Source organism: Phoxinus phoxinus (genome assembly GCF_949152265.1).
Source record: "Phoxinus phoxinus genome assembly, chromosome: 1".
Taxonomy (NCBI): domain Eukaryota; kingdom Metazoa; phylum Chordata; class Actinopteri; order Cypriniformes; family Leuciscidae; genus Phoxinus; species Phoxinus phoxinus.
This window is the reverse complement of record NC_136876.1, coordinates 38,884,361-38,909,261: the sequence shown is the minus strand read 5'-3', so window position 1 is coordinate 38,909,261 and position 24,901 is coordinate 38,884,361. Positions and strand designations below refer to the sequence as shown.

The 24,901-nt window shown below is 37.7% G+C and overlaps 2 protein-coding genes across 5 annotated transcripts; both read right to left on the bottom strand.

The window, feature by feature from the left end:
- Positions 1-534: 534 nt before the first annotated feature.
- On the bottom strand, positions 535-18,577 carry hmgxb4a (HMG box domain containing 4a). 4 transcript variants are annotated; one of them, XM_079613855.1, is made up of 13 exons: positions 18,431-18,577; positions 16,288-16,368; positions 16,067-16,206; positions 13,409-13,487; positions 8,718-9,350; positions 7,535-7,747; positions 5,788-5,963; positions 5,617-5,698; positions 5,464-5,528; positions 4,626-4,728; positions 4,330-4,505; positions 2,077-2,199; positions 535-1,912 (listed from the first exon to the last, which is right to left on the bottom strand). In XM_079613855.1, exons 2-13 carry the CDS (start codon positions 16,328-16,330, stop codon positions 1,868-1,870), a joined length of 1,878 nt encoding a protein of 625 aa, XP_079469981.1. In that variant the 5' UTR covers positions 16,331-16,368; positions 18,431-18,577; the 3' UTR covers positions 535-1,867. The 4 variants fall into 4 exon arrangements, with proteins under 4 accessions (XP_079469981.1, XP_079469982.1, XP_079469983.1 ...); XM_079613856.1 differs by lacking the exon at positions 18,431-18,577 and adding an exon at positions 18,152-18,238; XM_079613857.1 differs by lacking the exon at positions 18,431-18,577 and adding an exon at positions 18,148-18,233.
- On the bottom strand, positions 18,564-24,763 carry ankrd54 (ankyrin repeat domain 54). Its single transcript, XM_079614221.1, has 8 exons — positions 24,005-24,763; positions 23,175-23,222; positions 22,982-23,080; positions 21,419-21,490; positions 21,260-21,307; positions 21,039-21,163; positions 19,337-19,444; positions 18,564-19,052 (listed from the first exon to the last, which is right to left on the bottom strand). The coding sequence occupies exons 1-8, from the start codon at positions 24,363-24,365 to the stop codon at positions 18,978-18,980; spliced, it is 936 nt and encodes a 311-aa protein (XP_079470347.1). The 5' UTR covers positions 24,366-24,763; the 3' UTR covers positions 18,564-18,977.
- Between the last annotated feature and the right edge of the window lie 138 nt (positions 24,764-24,901).

The window sequence follows — 24,901 nt, the reverse complement described above, 5'->3', positions numbered from 1 at the left end:
GACTGGCACAGTACGTACAAATATTTTTACCGTATGTGCACATCAGGAAAATTCATTTATAAAAATATTTTATAACTACAAACCCACTTTAGATCTTTGAGATTTAATGGAAATAAATCGATGCAAAATGCAAATATATTGTACTTATTTTTCCATCTTCTAAAACTACCAACAATCACTTGTTTAAAATGATCACTTTAAAGGTGAACTAAATTGTTGGAGCAGCAAGTAATTATTTTATGGCTACTGATACCCATCAAGTTGGACACCGCATCAAGCAACACTTCAGTTGATGCCACTGTAAACTATATTTGATAAAGTTATTCAGCAACCGAAAGTGAGCTATAACTGGCAGGTTAGCAAGATGTGATAAGTATTAATCTGATCATGTGATTTCAAAATGAAGGCTACCATGTAGTGAGACCGGGGTCTTCATGTCATGTAAGTGTACATTATTATAAAAATATTTGTGAAATGAGCTATGGTTTCTTAAGGTATAAAACATTTCTAAAAGGAAAAAAAATAATACTTAGTGCACCTTTAAAAATTATTTTATACATGCTTGTCCTGTAAACGTGCCAGAACTTGAAAAGGGGTTGGACAATGAAACTGAAACACTGGCCAATATAGTGTTGGAGGTTTCATGGTGGCTAATCTTCACTGATTCCACATTCCATTAGTAAGAGCAGTGAAGAGAGTGAAGCTTGAATTAGCAGAGCAATAGCACAGCTGTACATAAAATATTGCAATACACACAACATAACGGGAGACATCAGAGTTCAAAAGAGCACTGATTGTTGGTGCGCGTCGTGCTCCCTCGTCTAATGTTGGTTTCAATGGTGCAGGCAGAGAACATCTTGGGCTGTGGACAACGTGAAACGTGTATTGTTCTCTGATGAGTCCTTGAGAGTTACGGTGTGGAGAAGCTTAACACCCAGTCGTGTTGCTTCCCAGAGTGAAGAACGGGGTGGATCAGGGTCAGTGATGGTTTGGGCTGCGATATCATGGCATTATCTACTGTGCTTGATGGGCGCACCACTGCCAAGGCCAAGCGAACCATTCTGGAGGACCGTGTGCACCGAATGTTTCAAACACTGTACCCTGAAGGGCAAGACTTGTGACAGAATGGTTTGATGAACATGAAAGTAAAGTTGAACATCTCCAATGGCCTGCACAATCACCAGATCTAAATATTTTGAGCCATTTTGAGGAGAAAGTCAGAAAACGTTTTCATCCAGCAACATCACATTGTGACCTGTCCACTGTTCTGGAAGAGGAATGACTCAAAATGCCTCTGGACACTGTGAAGGACTTGTGTCTGTCATTCCTAAGATGAACTGATTCTGTATTAGCTGCAAATAAAACAAATATTGCAGTCTAAAACTTTCATTGTCCAACCCCAGTATATTATTACAACATTTACATTACAAAAATACAATATGTAAGACATGAAATGATGATAGCGCAGTTAAACTGCAGTTGATATAAATTAAGTCAATGTTAAATTAGAAAACAACAACATTGGGCCATAAAACTAAACTGCATATATTTGTATAAAACATAAAAAGCATGTGAATTTGATCACATATACTCACAAACACATCTTTAAACAGACCTTGACATTTTGAGACGCCAACACAAACACGAACGGGAAACTTCAAAAGTGTCCTCTAAAATAGTATTTTTTTTTCTAACAACAATAAAAAAATTACTAACATTTTAAATACAATTTTTAAAAACATGTCAGAGATTATGAATGTCCTTTGATCAGAAAAAGTAAAAAAAATCCAACTCTGGTCCTCCGTTTGGTGCTTCTAGGAATATGTCCAAATGTAACCCAGTCTCTTTTAAGTGCCTTTTAAGAGATTCATAGTCCAGGCATTATGTAAGCGATGTTGTCCAAAGTGTTTGACTGCAAAAAAAAAAAAGTAAGTGAGTGTCAGCAGAAGAGTTGAAATCATAAACTGTGCATTTGAATCGCAAATAAGAAGCTTTTGTAAACATTTTGTAGAAAACAAGTGAATTGTTGGGGACCCCAAAATAAAAAAAACTGCAATGTGTGAAAGTGTGTCTCACCAGGACGTTGCGTGGACAGCCGTTGAGCTGGGGAACTTGTGCTGTCAGGCAGGTTAATGGACCAAGAGCACATAAAATAGAGTCCAACAGAACCGAAAGACTGCCAGACACCGCCACCATCCCCTGCAGGACGAACAGAGACGTTTATGAAGATGATCTACACTGATGAGACAAAACATTATGAACACATGCCTAATATGCCTGTCAGTCCTCTGTGTTGCCAAAACAGCACCGGCCCACTGAGGCATGGACTCTACAAGACCCCTGAAGGTGTCCTGTGGTATTTGACACCAAGACCTTAGCAGCAGGTCCTTCAAGTCCTGTAGGTCATTAGGTGGATCAAAGTGGTTGGTCCAGCACATCTCACAGATGATCCTGCTGAAAGAGACACTTCCTAGCCTGGTTGACACCAGAGCCTTCTCAGTTGTAACTGAGAGTGGGTCTGGGGAAGGTTAATTCACAGCCCATTTCCAAAGGGGTGTCACCAACGGGCGTCGTTTACATGCCTCTGGGCACAATTGGGTAGACCTAAAACCAATCAGAGCGATCGTCATCGTGTAAAGCTCGCCTCAACGTTTGCGATTGGTGTCTCGATTTGGAAAAATTGGAAATGGGCTTGAATGGGCTCTTGGCCAGACGGACTTGCAGAGCAAATCTCAAATTTGCCGGAAGTTGCCTACAATGTTTAGGTATGTGACACATGTCAAATTTACATCCACATGAATGGCCGGACTCAGGGTTTCCCAGCAGAACATTGCCCAGAGCGTCACACTCCCTCCATTGGCTTGACATCGTCCCACAGTGCATCACTTCCACACCAGGCAACCTTCTTCCACTGCTTTAAAGTCCAGTTCAGACATTCGCATGCCCATTGTAGGTGCTTTCGTCGGTGGACAAGGGTCATCATGGGCTCTCTGATTGGTCAGTGTCTATGCAGCAGAGTGTGTTGCCACTCTGGTTTGTGGTTCGTCCCTCCTCGAACACTGCTGATAAATCCTCATCACTGCTGACCAAGAGCGACACACACGCCTCTCCATTTCAGAGATACTCTGACCCAGTCGCCTTGCCAAAACTATTTGGCCCGTGTCAAAGTCGCTCAGATCTTTATTCCTGCCAATTCTCCAGCACCCAACATGTTGATTAGGAGAACTGATTGTTTGCTTTCTATCTAATCTAACCAGATCTTAATATGTGGCCTAGTTAGGAGTTGATCAACGATATTCGCTTCACCCGTGACTAGGGATGGGAATTGAAAACCGGTTCCACGCGAGAACCGGTTCAAAGATTTATGAACCATCGATATTGTATGCCCTCGACATTAACGAGTCCTCTTATCGATGCTCCTGCTCCGAATCCCAGCCATGGTATAAACAGACCGGCCGCCAAAGCGAATTTTTGTCCCGCCAAAGTCTTATTTGATCGGTGAGTAATGTAGATGAAAGAACGAGCAGAGAGAGAGCGCTCCGGTCGCGCGCGCGCACTCTTTCTCTTCGGTGCCAGGCGAAAGTATAAACAAGGCTTCACCATCTTGCTCTCTCTCCCGTATTACTCTCTCGCACACATATTAATCAAAATAAATCGACACGATGGTAAAAGGTCGGAAGACCAAAGTTTCATGTGGAGCATTCGGATATTTTTTCCCCCTGAATTAACGTTGCCGCTGGGTGTGAATTGTACTAAAATACCTTATCTTCTCTGAAAAGCGTTCCGCACATTCAGCTGACATAAACCACACTTTAAATAAACTAAAAAACCTATCCAGTGATGAAATCTTTTCTGTGTTGAGACAAATCTTGTGAGATGTCCTAACTGCCGGGATAATCACACAACGCGTACACGTCCGATAATGACACGTCCAATTCGCGAACTAATGACTCCTGAACCGATTCATTTTAATGAATGGTTAAAACAACTGATCTTTCCAACACTGAACTCACGAGACGTCTGAATTGGTGTATAACTAATCAGTAACACTTTACAATAAGGTTCCATTTATTACATAAAAAGTACAGTAAGCTTACTTAAGTGTAAGCTTTAAAACAAATAAAACCACTTGGGTTTTTTTGTCGAAAAAGCATATGACTACTTTTTTCTCCACACAGTGCTATCAGGAATCGTTAAAGAATCGCATCGATAAGCAGAATCGTCAGTGGCATTGATATTGATAAAATCTGTGACTGCTCATAATGTTTTGGCTCATCATCAGTGTATATGTGGAAAGCCCTCAAAAAGGGACATTTTTGTAACACAAACCTCCGTTTCCTGAAGTCGGTGTCCAATCAGAGACAGCGACTCACCCAACAGCTGCAGGTGAGCTGCTGCATCTATGGGGTCCACATCAGGCACCCGCACCGGAGACAACGACATACCCAGAGACGAGCGGCCCTGAGGGGCCAATCCTGCTCCTAAACTGACGCCTTTACTGGAGCCTGAGACAAACAGATACACAGATACACTAAAGAAAGGGCTCAAGAAATATGTCGATACATGAGAAAAAATGAAATGTGTAAGATAGATAGCTGAGAAAAACTGATCAGCTTTGGTCTCACTTTTACTTTTACTGTCTGAAGTTGTTAAGGTTTTCCGCTTGACCGTCATAGCTTCGGCTTTATTCTGCTTGTGCTGGAGATATTGAGCTTTCTGTCTCCAAACCTTCAGTGTCAGAAAGAGGACGGAAAGAGAGGATATGCAACACTGTCCCACATTTGACTGAAATTACCAAACGCTGCCATTAAGTGTTTAAAGTCAACATAAAATTACCCATTTTACTTGTTATTTCCTTCAGATTGTGTCAAGATGTGCCAAATTACTTGCTACTTTCAGTTTTGTTATTGTGACCTAAAACTATTAAAAATGGTTTTCGGAAATGTAAATAAAGCTGAAATAAAATATAAATATTAGATGAAAAATATTGCCCGTTTTGCAAAATGTTTAGAAATGCTGCCTGGACAACTAACTGAAATAAATGTAAGTTTAAGCTGATGTACTAAAATTAATTTAAATAAAATAAGTTTGATCAAATAAATTAAAGCTAAATATAAATAACACACACACACAAAAAAAAGACACAAAAGCACATACAATTAATACAACTATTAATAGCATATAAAAAATACTAAAATTACTCTGGCCTCTTTATGGGCATTAACCAGCATTACATATAAAATAAAATAAAAAGTTACTGACAACTTATACATTATCCATTACAATAGCCTAAAACATTGACTAAATGACCATTAGTTAACATTAACCAGTGGACAAGGAAAGAGATGGAGCAAGTTACATTTTGATAAAAGATACTAAAGACACAATAATACACACAATGCATAATAACAACAAGTCATTTTTTTATTTGAAATCTATAAAGTAAAGGTAAAAGGTGCTGACCAGTTTGTCTTTTTCAGGCAGCTGTTTCCACACCTCTGCGAGTTTCTTACTCAGCTCCCCGAAGACTGAGGCGGGAAAAAGAACAAATATTCAACCAATCACGAAACAGCACAGATGATTGACAGATCAGGTGCGGAGAACACCGGCACTCACCTAGTCCAGGCTGCTCTGCGTTGATATTGACCCTGTACTCTTTACAGAACACCTGATAGGCTGTCATGTTCTTCTTCTTCGGCTGACAGGATGGAGGACAGAACATTAAAATGACTGCCAAAACCAAACCTCAAGGTGGTTTCACTGGTGTAAGAAAGAGATTTAATTTACCTTGTCCTTGTCATGTTTCTCTTTCTCCTTTTCCTCCTTCTTCTTCTTCTTCTCGCCCATCAGTTCAATGCTTTGATGGTGATGGGATGAGGTGGGTGGAGCCATAGCGTACATGCCACCAGAAGTGCTGTGATTGGATGAGCTGTGAGAATGGGAGTGGCTTCTAGACTGATCACCTGATTAGCAGAGAGAGACGAGTTTAAATTCAGTAAAATCAGATTTAGAGTAACCACGGTGAAATAAAAAACAACAATCAATCAATTTTAGCTTTAAGGCAAGACACAAAAACATTCACTGCATCCAAAATCACAACTGTCTGAGTAGTTACTACATTTGAATTTGAATTTACTTCGCAACCGTTAAAAAAGTCTGTTCTGTATAGTATGAATATGGGTATTATGAATGAAATTTGGACGTACTACATCTGTCATGTAGTTACTGTCATGTGATCTCCCAGCGTCACTTCACTGTCATTCATAAATCATCTCCCGTGGCCTCATGGGATAGTAAAGTGTCCATCGTATGCACGCTTCAGAATCTCGCTGGAAGTAGTAGGTCATCCGGGGACTTTTCACCTACTGTTTTTTGAGTACTGTGTATTTGGACATACTACTCTGTTGGCGTACTGTTTTTATTTTCGCATACTATATAGTGGAGATTATGATTTCGGACATAGCAATTGTTTTTCATGCACTGGTACATTTTTAGATTTTGTGCTATCATAACATGTTTCAGACTCGTGGAAAGAAAACATCAACAATACACTTTTAAGTGTTTATTTTATTACACGTTATCTATTTGCATCTGAGTATTTTAATTACAATTCACATCTTGTAAATGCCATTTTCTCAAAAATGAGTTTTTTTTCCTTATGCACTGAGCCAGAAATCTCCAGCATTTACATACATCAAACTTTCCACAGAGGGTTAAACTTTGTTCATATTTTATTTGTCTAAATTTATACCTAAAAACATGATGAAAAGGTTTTTTTTTTTTTTCTGGCTTTTGACAGTATTTTCTGATGTATGGTGTGATAAAAACAGAAATCCCCTCAGTAAAACCCTTTTGACTCTAATATATGTAAACAAAATGAAACAAGAAGTTTGAACATGGCCTTATCCAGTGTTCAGATTTCTGTTCTGGACATTTATGCAAATTAGTGCACATTTAATTAACGCATATTTAGGGTGTGTTCACACTTGTAGTTCAGTTCTCTTAGTTCTTTTGGTCTGGACCAAAATAAAATAAAATTGGTGGTTCTGATGCCTGTACTGAACTCTGATGGGCAACATCGTGACTATGACAAGAAACAACAGTTATGCTTGAGCATTCTGTTCTTTTTAGGGACGCATCTTGTGACGTCACGTCCTGTTTTTGGTTCGTTTAGTTATCTTTGGTCCGTGTTTTGTTAACAATTCATTCGAACCGCACCAGAGTTAGTTTGAAAGCAGACCGAGACGCATCTTTTCAGGTCTCGGTCCGTTTGTTTGTTGCGCACCAGGGTTCAGATGGCAGCGTTCACATTCACACTATCAGAGCAATCGCACCAGTTCGTTTTAATCCAACCAAACATGCCAAGTGTAAATGTGAGTGTGAACACAATATTTCAGAAACTTGTAATACAAAAAATGGTTGCAGTTCTTAATGTAATCAAGCATCGGTCTAATCAACCAACTATATATTAGTTAAATGTTTTACCCGGTTCACCTGGGGTGTCTTGCCTTAAAGAGAGTCAAATGTGTCTCACCTGGACAGCTTTTCTTCCCTCCACTTCCTTTGCTGTGTTTCTTCTCCCTGGATCCTTTCTCTCTGTCTCGCTCTCTATCCTTTTTCTTTTTGCTCTTCTTGCTCTTTTTCTTCTTTTTTGAAAGATGTGTGTACGAGTCGTCAATCACCAGCTCGCCGGCCTCTAGTTCTCCTCCTGAAGATGAGCTGTCTCCTCCCATGCCTCCGTAATGACCTGATGAATACAAACAGAATAATGATTGGTTAGTGTCTGTGAGGGTTTCAGTTGTTTGTTTTTTGAAAGTTTCTCATTATACAGACACCATTAGTAAAGATTGACCAGTATTGGCTTTTTATGACTGATACCGACACAGATTATGTTTCAGTTAAAGAAAAATAGATACAGCAAAAAAAAAGAAAGAAAGAAATTGGTTAGGTTTTTATGCAGAACTGATTTTAAATGTTGTTTTATTTTTGTTTGTTTGATGCAATAATAAATACATGATCAGAATATATATTTTTAAAATATACAATAATAAAATCTATTACTTTATTTCCTTTAAATAAAAATTACTACTATTGTTGATATTTACGCCATTATATTTACAAGTTGTTGTTATTCATCTAAATCTAAACCAAGGCTGCATTTATTTGATCAATCGTACAGTAAAAACACTAATATTGTGAAATATCATTACAATTTAAAATATCGGTTGACTATTTGAATATATTTTAAAATGTAATTTACTCCAGTGATCAAAGCTGTATTTTCAGCATCATTACTGAAATCATTCTAATATGATGATTTGGTGCTCAATAAACATTTATTATTATTATCAATGTTAAAAAGAGTGATACATTTTTTTTTCAGGATTCTTTGATTCATAGAAAGTTCAAAATATGTTTTTACTGTCACTTTTGATCAATTTAATGCAATCTTGCTGAATAAAAGAATGATTATTTTTTCAAAAACAAATCTTACTGACCCAAAACTTTTGTCTACACATTTCTCACTTAAAGATAAATGGTTATTATTCAATTGTTATTATAATATTATCAAATATCATTTAATTTAATGAAACTATACATTGAATCAGTTACTATACATGTTATTGGGTGCTTTGCTTTAAAGATCCCCCAATCCCATATGAGTAGACCTGATATTAAAGAACAGATTAAACTGAGAAGTGTAATTCCCCACTCACCCACGACCTCCACCTCTTTCCCCACTACAGGCAACGGCTCTCGGCTGTGCTGCTTTTTCTTGGGTGGCTTCGGCATCATTTTGTCTTTGTCTTTCTCCTTCTTCATCCCTCCTTTCTTGGAGCTGGAGGACGAATGATGGCCTACCACGCCCGAAGAGGAAGAAGAATGGACCGGGAAGGACAATCCCTCGTTCGTCCCGACACCTTCGTTCTTCTCTTTTGAAGAAAGGATGAGCTTCATCTTCAGTCCTTCAGCTTCACAGAGCGTCAGCGGCTCTCCTTTTCCAGCTCCTCCGTGGAACAGCAGGGACTTCGAGGAGGAGGAATGCTTTTTCGACAAGGACGAGCCGGGCGGACGCGAGTGCGAAAAGGAGTGGCTGCTCTTGGAGCCGCCGTCCTGTTTGCGGTCTTTGGAGGAGTGCGAGGAGGCGTGGGGAGGGTAGGAGGGTTTTTTGTAGAAGTGCGGGGTGGGGTCGGTGCCCGTGGCCAGCGGGGAGGTAATGGCCTCCAGGAGGCCCATGGCTGTGTCTGTGGAGTGGGACGGGTGAGAGGACGCCGAGGAGGAGAGGGAGGGCGGGTGATCTGAAGATTTGCGCTTCTTCTTGTGGGGCGGCTGACCAGAGCTGTGATGGTCTGTGGGGAGGAGAGTTTAGAAACTATTTTAAAGCTGTTTTGAAGCTGAGCAAGTTCATAAGTCATCAGTGTTCAAAACTGTCTTCTTAGCTTACCCCAATTCGTAACGTACGCTTATAAATATGATTTGGTATTTGAGCTATAAGACACGTGCATTTCGATTTCGCTTATCGATTCCTGCGTGCGCATTTTAATATGACTTTAAACCATTCATGTGCAAGAAGACCCGCACGCTGTTTTCCAAAATGATGTGCGCACAGAAAGACGCCTGCCATACTGAATAGTGTGCGATACTGAACTGAGTTCTCTTCAACGTCTTTTTGTATTTGAACAGACAAATACAAACAAAAAATACGTTAAAATATCCTTGTAAACAGTCAGTTATGTCTTAAGTGAACATAAACAGCTGACAATGATAACGCATGTGTAAGGATCTGTGCAGCTCTTAAAGTGACAGTAGCCTAATATTCCTGCTGCCGTCTTTACAATAACATTAATCAAACAACTAAAGACAAAGCTGTTCTTGACTGAATAACTTTTGTAACTATATTTGTAATGTATATTTTATTTATAAAGTACAGTGATATTTTACATTTGATCACAGTTTCTGTACCTGACATTTTTTTTTTCTAATTGAAATCGATATTAGGAATCGATAAAAATCGGAATCGGTAAAATTCAAACGATACCTAAACCTATTAGTATATGGCGTGTGCTCAGTGTGGATGCAGTTGCTTAGAATTAAAACTTTTTAAAAATTTGCTTTAAATCGAGAAAGGACTAAACGGCAGTCATCGGGGAATCACCTGTTCAGTTCAGCACTGGAGCTTTAAGTATTTGAATTAGAAAAAGTACTAACAGTGATCATAGGCACGATCGAGCACCTACAGAAAAACACAGGATATTCTTCATTAATTTTAACCAATCAAAAAAAAAGATTGAGATTCGGGATCTCTCTGATTGGTGGATCCTACATTGGGTCCCAGCGGGTCAACAAACTGACACAAAAGCATGTGCTTTCTGTTTTTTTTTACACTCAAAGTAATTAACTACAAAATCATCAGCTATATCAGCGAGAGAGCGACTCACAACAAAACTCTTGGAAATAATACAGGGTATATGCAGGAATCCTGAAGTTAATTTCATTACCTTTTTAAGACTTTTTGAAGACCTTCTCAAAATATTTTAAGACCTCATCGCCACTTCAAGTTAGGGGTGGGCGATATGGCAAAAATATCATATCACGATTTTTTTCAGAAAATCACGATTCACGATTTTATCACGATTTCTTTTCATGTTGGTTTTACTATTTTTCAAGTGACTGAGCATTACAGACAAACTAATGGCCCTATTTTAAAAACAAAGCCTTAGGTAACAAAATAAAAAAGAATGACAGACATTTAGGCCAAAGTGGCGAAGATAAAAAATCTTTGTCATTATTTTCTGTTATTAAAAATTAAGAACAAAGATTTTTACAACTTAATACACAAATTAAATAAACAGTGCATTATTTTTTTCAGCTACAGGTGTATTTAACAGCATTGAAGAAAGTAATTAAATGAACAAATATAAAATTAAAACAACTTAGACTTCACTCTATAAATTGTACATTGATTCTTATTAAAGCTATTAAAGTTCTCAGTCAAGAGTGAGGGATTTGCTCTTTGTATTTTGTCGTTTTATTAACAGGGATAGTTCTCCCAAAAATATTAATTGTCATCATTTACTCTCTCAAGCCGTTTCAAACCCGAATAAGTCACCCTCTTCTGTTGAAAATACGTTATTTGGAAGAATGTGGGTAACCAAACAGTTGATGTACCCCAGTGACTTCCATAATAGTTTTTTTCCTACTATGGTCAATGGGGACCAGCAACCGCCTGGTTAGCCACACTCCTCAAAATATCTTCTTTTGTGTTCAGCACAAGAAAGAAATTAAAACAGGTATTGAACAACATTAGAGAGTGAGTAAATAATGACAGAATTTTTATTTTTGGATAACTGTCCCTTTAAGGACAAGCGGCAGCATGTTTACTATTAGGGCTACTGTCACTTTAAGATCTGCACGCAACGAGTCTAATATACACACATTTGACAAGCAGATTTTTTTCTTAATTTTTTCTACTGTTCTTTCACTTTAGACATAACCAACTTTGTTTATGTAAACCTTGAGTGTATTTGACAGTATTAGAGCAATAAGACTCGAAAGATAACTTAGTCCAGTAACCAGACGCTGTTAGACAGGCTTTTAGTGCATGTGCGCGTCGGGTGTTTGCGCTCAGAAAAGCGCTCGCTAGAACAGCGCATCAGCAGCGAATGACATGTTTAACCGGCAAGGCTTTAAAGCACATGCAAATAATACATTTTTATGAACTAGTGTCCAGTTCGTCTGCATTTCATGTGAATATACGTCGCGCTGTACAGTATGTTGAGACGGAGGCGCCAGAACTGCAAACTGATAGAATGCACGATCCTACGATATCTCTTCAAAAGCAGATCGTGGAGACATTTTAATCATCCAGGATAAAAGAATTGTGATATGGCACACCCCTACTTCAAGTTCTAATCGACAACAAACCTTTAACTTAATACAACAGTTGTAGTTTGTGCCATGTAGAGGACGATGACACATCACCTAATAGTTTTAGTTTTTTTATTTAACATCACCTAACCGCGCGTTTCGCAAAATACGTGACATCACCTGTATGCGGCGATCTGATCTCACTGACCGACTACGCCGTTGTTTTTTATTAGTAATGGGGAGAAAAATTAATATATTCGTGCATACTTTTTGGAGTCAAACTCTTTGGACAAAGCTTGAACAAAATTTAATACCTCATAAAATCGGGATTAAGACTTTTTAATACCTTTTAAGGGTCTTAATTTTCCCAAAATGGATTTATCAACTTTTAATACTTTTTAAGACCCCGCGGACACCCTGTAATATGTGTTTTTGCTTGGTTGGTAATGTATTTGCAGTCCATGTGTTTCTACTCACGAGAGATTAATTCATCAAGTACCTCGGTAGTCGGTACACAAATTTTCATCAAGTATGTAAAAGTATTCATACGGAAAAAGAAATCTGCACCTATAATAGTAAATTTGTTAATACGTTTATAAAATGATTAAAATTTTATACATAGTTATTATATTTGTGACCCTGGACTACAAAACCAGTCATAAGTCGAACGGGTTTATATAATAGCCAACAATACATTGTATGGGTCAAAATTATCGATTTTTCTTTTATGTCAAAAATCATCAGGATATAGAGTAAAGATCATGATCCATGAAGATATTTAGTAAATCTCCTACCTTAAATATAAAAAATATATATTTTTGTGAGTGAATGCAGCACAATCGCGAACATAAATGTACAACTTTAAAGGCGATTTTCTCAATGTATAGATTTTTTTGCACCCTCAGATTCCAGATTTTCAAATGGTTGTATCTCAGCCAAATATTGTCCTATCCTAACAAACCATACATAAATGCAAAGCGTATTTATTCAGCTTTCAGAATTTTTTTTAAACATTTACCCATAAGACTTTTGTGAAGGTTTTGTGGTCCGGGTCACATTTAATAATTATTAATATTTTTAATGTCATTTAAAAATGATTTAACAACAAACATTATATATATATATAATATTAGATTATTAATAAAATGTAACTTCTAAAAAGCAGCTAAATATAAAAACATGTACAATAATATAGAAACAAAAATATACAATTTTAACGTAATATAAAGATAAAAAAGGCATGAAATTGACTAAATCACCCAATTTTGTGTTGGCTGTTTATTTTTTTGTGCTTAGAAAACAAATATGCTAACGTAAGACTACTGGAATCAATGAACAACATTCAACGTAATACACTATTTTGCATAATACACACGAGAAGCCATTAACTAAGTAGCAGCCCATGAAGAATGTTTTATGTTTCTGTAGCTTTAGAGGCTTGATTTCATTTAGAATGATCCCTTAGAAAGTAACATCTTTTAATTTGGGATATGTTGGAACAGAGCTAATGCTGCCTATAAAACAAGACACAACTCCTCACCTCTGTGATAGTAGTCATCACTCAAGTGCTTCTTTTTTTTCTTGTGAGAATCTCCTCCTAATAGGAAAAGGTCAGAATCCTAAAAAGACAACAGTGCATGTTGAAACAGGCATGATATGTAATGTTAGTGAGGAAACAATCCACACATGGTTACTGATCTAATACTGCAGCTACAATGGGAATGCTCTGAGTAGGGATGCTCTGATCAGGGTTTTACAGACGATACAATTACTGATAATTGTTATCTAAATCGGCATACGGATTCCCAATTATTGAAAGGCGCACTGTGTAACTTTTGTGTCAATAGTGGTTAAAAGACAAAACTGCATGATTTTTGCATTAGAACATTGTTTTGGTTGTGGTCCGGCTCTGCATGACTAAGGATGATTATGATCCTTCACAATAGATAATGCTTTACAATGAACTCTACATATAGCAATTTATCGGTTCAATAAAACGAGTAATAAAAACACCATCTTCACATTTACAACATTTCAAATCCCTCAGTTCTCTCCATCTCTGAAAAGGAAAGCCAATGTTGATTCTTGTTTTATTACGAGCTCTGTAGCGTTCTCTTTTTGCTAGATGACTCTCCTCTGTTCAGAGTTTTTTTTTTTTTAACGGGGTGATTCGCCGGAGGTTGGAGATTTAGCTGCTGCATGTTCACCTTTCTCGCTCATTGTGACACCTAACCTTTCCACTCACACACCATACACACGTCAAATACACACGTAACCGGAACAACTTCCAGCGAAAACCATCCAGCCTGGTCTAAAATATAAACTTATAATAGACTTACTATAGTGAATCAGGGTGAGACAAAACGCATTTTGGAAAAAGGATTGTTGATGTATTGACTCATTATTTAAATGTTGTTAATTTTGAACAAAAAAAAGTTACATAGTGTAACTTTAATGAAATAAACAAAAATATACATTTTAAAAAATACATTTTTAAGAGGCTTAATAAAAACAAGTAGGCTTACACAAAATATGATCTATATTAAAATACATAACATTACGCAACTACCACTTTCAAGCCCCAGAAAGGTAGTAAAGGCATCATAACAGCATCTCCAACACACGTTCACGAGAGCACCATGACGCATGCGTGCCGTGTTGACGCGAGAGCAGATGTTGTAACGTGAATGTGTGTTGGAGACTAATATTTTGAAAATAAAGTGATAAATCATGTTTTTTTGTGCAAGCAAAGCACTGAAGTAACTTAATACAATTAAGGTTAAACCACTGGAGTCACAGTGGTCTTCAGTTTCATGATCTCTTCACTGCCTTTCTGGGGCTTGAAAGTGGTAGTTGCATAGACTGTCAATGGAGGGACAGAAAGCTCTCAGATTTCATTCAAAATACCTTCATTTGTGTTCTGAAGAAGAACGAATGTCTTACTGGTTTGGAACGACATGATGGTAAGTAATTAATTACACAATTTTTAATTTTGGGTGAACTAACGCTTTAATAAGGGGAAACAGATGCTACTGTTATGGGCGTTTTTTTATATAGATCTGCAAATTGTATCCCACTTTGTAACCAACATCATTATTATTTTACTTACACTTGCAGAAGACTACATTTTTCATCTTTTCTCGACACTTTTAATACTATCGCGCAGGTGATGACAGGAAGTGATGCTGAGGGCCTCACTTAAAGGGGTGGTTGATTATGATTTCACTTTTCTAACTTTAGTTAGTGTGTAATGTTGCTGTTTGAGCATAAGCAACATCTGCAAAGTTACAACGCTCAAAGTTCAAAGCAAAGGGAGATATTTTCTTTTAAAGAAATTGCTTTTTAAGGGCTACAACAAACGGCTGGTAGCGACTACACAACATTCCTCCAGGGTTAGTGACATCACCAACCCTAGAATTTACATAAACCCCGCCCCCGGGAACGCGATTTATAGATTATCAAGACAGAATATGCTAATCAATGACTAGAAGATAACTACACATAAACTACATAAATTCACCAACTAACCATTCAGAAATGCTGTCTACATGTTGTCACTTGTTCTTGAGTCTCTCCATCTTTGACTTCGTTTTGAACATAAAAGGCTAAAAGTTTTTGAAATTTTCAGTGCATGTGTGTGTGAGGTAAAAGGACAGCTGGGAGCAGCAGCTCATTTGCATTTAAAGGAACAGACACAAAAACTATGCGTTTTTGCTCACCCTCAAAAAGTGACAATTTTAACATGCTATATAAAAATATCTGTGGGGTATTTTGAGCTAAAACTTCACATACACACTCCGGGGACATCAAATACTTATTTTACATCTTGTGAAAAGGGCATTATACCACCCCTTTAATAGAAAATAGAAGGCTTTGTGTCAGTTTATCAGACAAGTTGCGAGTCATAGGAAGTGAGTATTAGCCGAGTGATCGCAGCATCCCTAAGCAAGAGTCAATGACAAGTACCCTGAGAGGGAAAAACACAGGTCCAAATCCTTCTCAGACCAGATGTCATATCTAGCTAGGTAACATAACATCAAGTTGTGTGTTTTATTAATATCATTAGAATCTACAAACGGCAACACAGTTACGGAACATATATACTGGTAAAATCAATGGATGGCAATAATTCTTGTCAACCCTTTTGTTAATAAGATGCAACTTGATGTTGGGTGTTACCGTAAGTCCCTGCTGTTACCTTGTGGTGTTTCTTGGAGGTTTTGAGCACCTGCGCTGCGATTTCTTCTTCCTCTCTCAACAGATCTTTATACGAGCGCCTCTTCTCTCTTTGGCTGCGACCAGCAACAAGACCGACCTCTCCTTCCATCCCCGAAATATCTACAAGAAATGCAGTTCCGCAAGAGGATTTCAATGCACATGTTTGAGTGTATTAACATGCTTTTGTCTGACAATCATTACCCATCATTCCTTTCTTCTTTATTTCCTCAAAGGCCATAGTCATTCTTGGTTCTTCAGGTGGGACTGGTCAGTCTTGTGACTCTAATGCACAAAAACAGATTAAAAACATCAAGCTCAGTCCAAAAAACACTCTTGACTAAAACAAAAGTATTTAAAAAACAAACTATCTTCAAAGACCTTTCCAGCTTAGGTAACTAATAATTCTGTCCATTAAACTTGCGCTTCGGTATGTACTAGTTATCTGCACTACTTTATTGCAGCCCAAATGTCAAACTATAGAATTGTTTTGCATGAAATTTGATTATAAATATTGTATTTTTCGGTTGGTCTTCGGGTTTAGTCTAATACTTGTATAATTATCTACCACTTTTAGAAGTCTTTTAGTAATAAAAGTGTATTCCACAATATATATTTACTTTTGTCGCTGACAGACAAAAGACAGAACAGGTAAGATTTTAATATAAAAATAAATTCTCAGCTTTCAAATTTTGTAAATTTTATTATGAAATTCAAACAATGCCATTTTGGCGTTCTTAAAGGGACAGTTCACCCAAAAATGAAAATTCTGTCATCATTTGCTCACCCTCAAGTTGTTCCAAACCTGTATGAATTTCTTTCTTCTGTTGAACACAAAATAAGATATTATGAAGAATATGGGTAACACCAAACAGATGATGGGCACCATTGACTTCCATAGTATGGCGAAAGAAAATACTAAGGAAGTCAATGGTGCCCAACAACTGTTTGGTAACACAAAGTATTCATAATAATGTTCTTTTATGTTCAGCAGTAGAATGAAATTCATACAGGTTTGCAACAACTTGAGGGTGTGTAAATGATGACAGAATTGTCATTTTTGGGTGAACTGACCCTTTAATGTGACGTGACAGATAGACAGACCTGCTGTTCAAGTGGCACATGAACCATCCATTTTACTACTATTTATTTACAGCACAAAATAAAAATGAATGAACATCAGAGGGTATGTTGAAAAATCCAGTAGGCCAACAACTTACTGAATGTATCACGTCTCAAGTAATCGCTCAATCAGTGTTTCAACCACGGATAAAACAATGTCACGTAAAGTTACATTTACCTCAGAAAAGCCATTCAGTATCCACAAACTGTAATTCAATATCGATACAAACCCCGTCCCCAATTCTCACTCCAAGCTGAACTCAAAAGTTGGCAGCCCAACTTTGTTAACACTTTATTTTGATGTCTTTGTTACACAAGTTACATGTAGTTACTATAGTAGGCTAATAGCTATAGATTCTGCATAATTTCATAATGTAACTAACCCTAAACCAAACCCTAACCCTATAGTAAGAACATGTAGTCAATTAATATTGCTCAGTAATTAAATCATGTATAATTACACTGTAACAAGGACACCTTAAAAAAAAGTGCAACCAAGATAATTTGATTATGGACTAAAAGCCACAAAAGTTTGCAATTACTACACAAATAAAACTGAATTCAATAATATGATGCTCAACATATTAAAGATGAAAAACCAAATCAATGAAAGGAACTAATACTGGAAAAACCATGGGGGGAAACAAAACTCATTACAAAAACAGTTCTTCGTCTTCTGATTACGATAAAAGGTTTCTTCTAATATAATAATGTCGCATGCAGAAGTGCTAAAAAACTCTGAAGATGTGCTACTGAGAGCACACACACTCATTAGTGACAGATCAGGCTCAGCAACACACATCAGCTTTCCTCCAGCCGCAACTTTAGTCAAGCTTCCAGTGACATTCGCCGGAATCCCAACAACACGAACGAGAAGATCTGCCTCCCTCAACACTCATTATTGCACATTTCCCGCCTACTTTTGAAGAAATGCACACTCACACACCCCCTTCCCCTCGCTTCATCAGGATCCAGCGCTTCCCCGTTTCAGCTCAAGTGTATTCGGGCAGCTGCGGACGTGTCGCGCGTCTCTGACGGATCGCCCAGCGCGCGCAGACCCGCGGCTGCGGTGCACATAGGCCGGTATCGGGTTACAACTCGATTAACGGAGCGTTCTCACCATGCAATTTTATGGGGGTTTTTCAGTACTGCAAAAATGGCACGGAATGCATGCAAGTTATATGCAGAAATCAGAAGTTTAGTGCAAAAATCAGTGAAATATTACCTCGGGTTGGTTGTGGGTTTAGTTGGCGCGCGACGCCATCTTTGATGGGAGTCAACAACAAAGCAGCCAAAGATGAGGAGGAGGGACTTTGAGACCAGAGAGTGTATCACAACAATGAAAGCCCTCTTTTTTTACTAACCAAAAAAACTGACAATAAAAGTATGAATTAGCGATATTTACTATATAAAAACGATATGTAAATTCACAGCTTATACTTCAGTGTGTATTGTTACATCATTGCATCAAAGACAAGAGTCCACATACACTCTTAACATTATGTAATTTATTTGGCTGTCTTTCAAATAGATATACAGTAAACCGTGACACAATAGGCTACCATAAAGGCATAACAGAAAGGAATTGTTCCAGGAACAAAAGTAAAAGGCAATTCATCATGTTCTCAGTCAAAATTGAATTTAAATAACCAGAATTACACAGTTGAGTTATACATGTAGGCATGTCATCATCATATATAAATAGTTTCTCCTATTTTCTAAACAAAAGCCACAGTTGTCCCATCCTCTCACGTCTTTTCTTCCATCCATCTCTACCTGTCTCCTATATTCTGCATCTGAATACTGAGAGACGTGAAGCTGGCCAGAAGGTCCGTCACCTCGTCCACCTGAGGATCACATGAAAGAATTACAACGTCCCTAAGATACAATGATATCAAAGACAGAACGGTACTTAAAATCACGAATTTGTCGGTTATCGGCCAGAACATGAATATAATGATCAGGCTCAGCGTATCGATATAGGCCAGAATTTCATTATCAATGCATTCCTTTAAAAGGGTTCATATTTATTATTTAATCTGTTTCCCTGAAGTAGAACCCTCAGAACGGAGCCGCTGACTTCTGAGTACATGCGCTCTCCAGCTTGACCTTAGATGTGTGTGAGCTGTACCTGCTTTCTGGTGCGGGTGTTCTGCAGCTGGTTTGAGATGTGCTCTAGTTTCTCTCTCTCCTCACTCTGTCCCATTATATTCAGATATTCCCGCAGCATTTGAATGATCTACAGACATATACGGAGATCACTGGTTCATTTTCCAATACAGCACATATACAAGCATGTACAGGAGCCTAGTATAATATATTATTATATTATATACTACATATTAGAAACCTTAGTCTGGCTCATTAATATTAATTAACATTATGTTTGCCATGTAGTCGTTAACAATTACATTTATGCATTCGGCAGAAGCTTTTACCCAAAGCGACATTCATGGTAGACAGCAAGACTTCAAGAAGAATCAATATGGCTTAGGACCATAATCAAATGAGATTTTGTAAATAAATGTATATAAGCAAATTATGCAAGGTCCGTAGGGCCCCCGAACCACCAGGGGGGCCCTTGCTCTCAAAGATTATTTAAGTAGCATATCACTTTATAATGTAAACATATTTTTTATAACATGCAAATATAAATGCAGATTCAACTAAATGCAGCGGAGTCAAGTGGATTATTTTTTTCTTCTAATACTTAATGATTTATACTTATTTAATAACTGTTTTGGACTCGGACATCATGCAGTGCGGCATATAAATGACATGCGTCTTGGTGCAGAAACAAATAAGAAAATGTGGCAAGAATTAATTTTTTAAAATGTTACAAAAATGCATATTTAGTCTTGACAAACCAATAAATTCATAAAACAACAACGCTCAAATCCAGATCTCCAGGTTCAATATTAAGTCAACTGTGTTTCGTTAGAAACCCCCCATGATGAAATGTAATTTTCAGTTTGTGTCAGTACCAATAATCAAAACGTTCTTGTGCGTGGTTTAATGCATAAGAAAAACACATTCCCGTACCTGTCCTGTGAGTTCTGTCCAGGCTTTAAAAGCAATGCCTATTAGTCAAAAGTTAGTACATTTAGATAATTATTGATGTATTTACATAGGTTTACTTAAACTTTCTTGAGTAAACTATATTTATCATGCTTTAGTTTAGTTATTGAATCATGAATTTGGAAAATCATTTCGACGGGGGCCCCTTCAGAGCGGTTCGGTTCTTCGTAAATGCTTCTCTTTAAGGGCTCCCTGAATTTTGAAAATTAAGAAATTTAACAGCCATAAATATTTGTTTTGAAACGTTACAGTTGTAATGTAAAATAAAACTATATTATTTTCATTAGATACATGTTTTTTTTATATTTCTTATATTTTGATTTAACTTTTTTTTTGTAATAATAACAATTATTATTATTATTTTTCTTAGCCATATTGATATATAATAAAACATTTTGGCTATATTGTGCATCCCTACAAACAAGCAGAGCAAACCAAGTTATGACAGCCACTATTTAAAAAAGCTAATTGGAGTACAAACATTGTCATTTTAAATTTTTTAGAAAAATTTGTCATTTACAGGTTTGTATACAATAATAATTGAAACTTTTAAAATCATAGTAATGTGCCAACTGACTGTAGTTAACCACATTAGTTGAGACATTTTTTGTCCTTGAGAAAATTTGCCATGTAATGTTCCCGATGTATATTTAAATGAATCGAATCGCAAGCTTGTGAATCGAAATCGCACTGAATCGTAACATTTGTGTCAATACCCAGCCCTAGCATTAAGTTAACAGACATGTGTTAATGACCTGTGTGACCTCTCCTCTGAGGGTTTCTAGACTACGCGAGTCTCCCTCTTGTAAGATGTTGAGCTTTGAACGGGCAAGATGAAGAGGAGTCCTTCCAGCGCGGTCCAGAGCATCAACACGGGCACCTGAGGGAACGTTCATAATGTACATTTATTAAGAAAGATCTCGGATGAATAAGATTTAGATCTATTGGTTTTTCCGTCATAGATAATCAATCGTACCTCCTCGCAGTAAGGTAGTGATGACAGGCACATGGTTGGTGCAGGCAGCTGTAAAAGTCACAGTAAGCTTATTTCTTACAGCTTTGAATATAGATTTAATTATACATAATGATGCAAATAAATATGTGACCAAACAAATTTGCTAATGCACATTCTTACCCAGATGCAGTGGTGTGTTTCCGAGGCTGTCTCTCTGGTTTGGGTTAGCACCATAACTCAGCAACAGCTGAACTACATAGTTAAAAGTGGAGATGGAAAGAGAAAATGGAAAATGTTTAAAGAGGACCTATTATGATTATTAAAGGGATAGTTCGGCCAAAAATTATATTAAACCCATGATTTACTCACCCTCAAGCCGTTCGAGATGCATATGTCAATCATTTTTCAGACGAACACATTTTCAGTTATTTTATAAAATGTCTTAGATTTTTCAGTGGTTATAATGTCATGTTATGGGGACCAACTCCTTCAAGTCCCAAACATGTGCATGCATTCTTCACAAAAGTAATCCATCCGGCTCCAGGGGGATAAACGAAGGCCTTCTGAGGGTAATCCGTGCGGTTTTGTTGTAAAAATATACATATTTAAAACTTTATAAATGATAATAACTGGCTTCCGGCAACGGTCGACGCCTGGAACTTCCGACGTAGGACGTAGCGTAGGAAGCGTCGTGACGTAGAACGAATGCTCCAGAGAGCAGAGCAAAGCAAAACTACACTCAGGATTTCCGCGATTTAAAAAACGTGTATTTAAAAGAAAATGTCGTTCGATATTAGAGAAGAGGATTTGAGTTCTACGTCACAACGCTTCCTACGCTACGTCCTACGTCGGCAACCATCTCCCGTGAACGCCCGTCGACCGTTGCCGGAAGCCAGTTATTTTAATTTATAAAGTTTTAAATATGTATATTTTTACAACAAAACCGCACGGATTACCCTCAGAAGGCCTTCGTTTATCCCCCTGGAGCCGGATGGATTACTTTTGTGAAGAATGCATGCACATGTTTGGGACTTGAAGGAGTTGGTCCCCATAACATGACATTATAACCACTGAAAGATCTAAGACATTTTATAAAATAACTGAAAATGTGTTCGTCTGAAAAATGATTGACATATGCATCTCGAACGGCTTGAGGGTGAGTAAATCATGGGTTTAATATAATTTTTGGCCGAACTATCCCTTTAAGTCTTCATTTTGTTTTAGGGGTCTATTAGAATCGATTTTCATGCTTCCATCCAAATTCTATACATCGCCTCTCTTTCAAATGGGCGCTGATTGGTCGACTGGACCAGAGTGTTGTGATTGGTCAACTGCTTAGAGTGTCTTTCAGAAATGCCACGCCCCTTATCATCACAGTGAGTTGCAACACTACTAACACAACTCAACCAGGTCTCGCCCCTTTATCTTGTCTATGCCTTGGGCGGGAATGATTTAAATGAGGAATATTGTGACGTGTTTGCTCCCGGAAGAAAACTTCATAGAAAACTACTCTCCATAATTAAGGTATTGGTACATTGGAGAATTGGTTGATATACCAAGGGGGGCTAGCTTCTCTATGGAGAGACAGAAAGCACTCAGATTTCATCAAATATTTTCATTTGTGTTTTGAAGATGAACAAAAGTCTTACGGGTTTGGAACGACATGAGGGTGAGTAAATTATGACATACTTTACATTTTTGGGTGAACTAACTTTAATATCAATCAGTTTTGTCTGATCTTACCAATACTCTCGTTGCCATTGCAGGAGGAGAAGTGTAAGGCCGTCCTGCCCTTGTCATCAGCAGCACAAGGATCAGTATCATCTTCCAGCAATCTACGAACTAGAAGGGGACAAAAGGGAACAGACTTTAATTTCACTGTGGATCAAATCTTAGCATCAAGTGTGTCCACTACTGTCACGCTGATGATTCTCACCCGTGTCAACATCATTGGAGTTGGCAGCTTCTCTGAGCCTCTTCACAGCTTGAAGGAGAAAACGATACAAAATTGGTTAACAGAACAGATCCCGGTGAAGACAACTGAATATAATAATAAAAACAATCTGTTTTGATGATTAATGCGTTCATAAAATCACACAAATGAGGATTTTAAACACTGAATTATAATATAGTTAATGTATATAATTATATAATTACACATGGAAAAATACAAACATCACAGAAAATAAAACAGCTTATATATAGGCTATATACACACACACATACATACAGTACCGGTCAAACGTTTGGAAATATTACTATTTTTAATGTTTTTGAAAGAGGTCTCTTATGCTCATCAAGCCTGCATTTCTATTTTAAATAAATTCTGTTCTTTTTTAGTTCTGATAAGTTTTTATCTATCAAAGAATATGTTTCCAACATTGAGAATCAAATCGGCATATTAGAATGATCTCTGAAGGATAATGTGACACTTAAAACTGGAGTAAGTAATCTGAAAATTCAGCTTGGCATCACAGAATTAAGTTATATCTTGCAGTATATTAAAATAGAGAACCATTATTTTAAATAGTAAAAAAATATTTCACAATATTCTGCGTTTTTTCTGTATTTTTAAATGCAGCCTTGATGAGCATTCCTGTTCCTTCCTGTTACCTATTTGTGTGGTACAAAATAGTCTGATAATTAACCAACATTTACATAATAGGATATAGCACCAAGAAAAAATATATCTTTATTATTAGATAAGATGTAACAATTGCAATGTGTTATTTTGTGACATTTCCGTTCATGCACACACACACACACCATACAGGTCTTTTCCAATGGGCCCCATGTTCCTCCGGGCTCTTCCCAGCCGCCTCACTCTGCTCGATGTGATCTTGCCCGGTGAACTCCGCCTCGCCATTAGCAGTTCTCCGGGCTTCCATAACAGGTGCAGATACCGGAGCTCCGCGGACGGTCGGGTTCGGTTGAGTCTCAGTGCGCTCAGCGTGTCCAGACGCGAGATACTGAACCCGACCGCACCTGCAGCAGCCTCCATCGGCGTCTCACCCTCGCTTCTCTCGGGGTCTCTCACCGCAGACCCGCTCGCGACCGTGTACTCGCCCTCCGAACTGGACCGCTCGCCGTCCGAGGCAGCGGCAACAAGTGGGCTCGACACGTCCATACCAATAAGGCGTTTACTCGACTAATGTCAGCATGTACCAACAGAATGTAACTGTATCTGTTGCACAAATCTAACGCAACATTGTCGCACAAGCGCTATTCTTCAAGACTGCATTTCAAGCGAGGTTTTTAAATAAAGAAACGGAGCTGCTTTTGCGTTCATTGCGATTTAATATTGTGATGTCGAAGATGAATCGTTCCGTGTTCTAAAAGGGAGTAAACTATGAGCCCAATTGAGCCAAAATGGCGAAGTTTCAATGTTTTGCGTTTGTATTTCAGTAAAACACGCCCGCATTGCTTAGTCTGCATTCATCCTGACCTAGATAGCCAATCAGCATCGATGTTGTTAAGGAACTCGTCCGTTCAGAGAACGTATGGTGGTAGCGACTTGATTTCCTTAAAAGGTGATTTCCTACTTTTTATTTTATAAAAACAAAGAATAGGGGTTTGAATTCAATGGCTTCAAATAATAAATAATAAATTTAAATAATTAAATGTTTATTAAAATATTTAAACAGGAGCAATATCATGAATTTT

What these genes read in the sequence shown, in the direction of transcription:
- hmgxb4a (XM_079613855.1), bottom strand. Translation starts at nt 16,330, where the DNA reads ATGACTATGGCCTTTGAGGAAATAAAGAAGAAAGGAATGATGG. An exon ending in GAAAGAGGTGGAGGTCGTGG is followed by an intron (nt 7,748 to 8,717) that starts GTGAGTGGGGAA and finishes TGTATTCATCAG; the next exon opens with GTCATTACGGAGGCATGGGA. An exon ending in TGCCTGAAAAAGACAAACTG is followed by an intron (nt 4,729 to 5,463) that starts GTCAGCACCTTT and finishes CTGACACTGAAG; the next exon opens with GTTTGGAGACAGAAAGCTCA.
- ankrd54 (XM_079614221.1), bottom strand. Translation starts at nt 24,365, where the DNA reads ATGGACGTGTCGAGCCCACTTGTTGCCGCTGCCTCGGACGGCGAGCGG. An exon ending in CAATGGCAACGAGAGTATTG is followed by an intron (nt 21,491 to 22,981) that starts GTAAGATCAGAC and finishes TTAACTATGTAG; the next exon opens with TTCAGCTGTTGCTGAGTTAT. An exon ending in ACACCCGCACCAGAAAGCAG is followed by an intron (nt 19,053 to 19,336) that starts GTACAGCTCACA and finishes TGTGATCCTCAG; the next exon opens with GTGGACGAGGTGACGGACCT.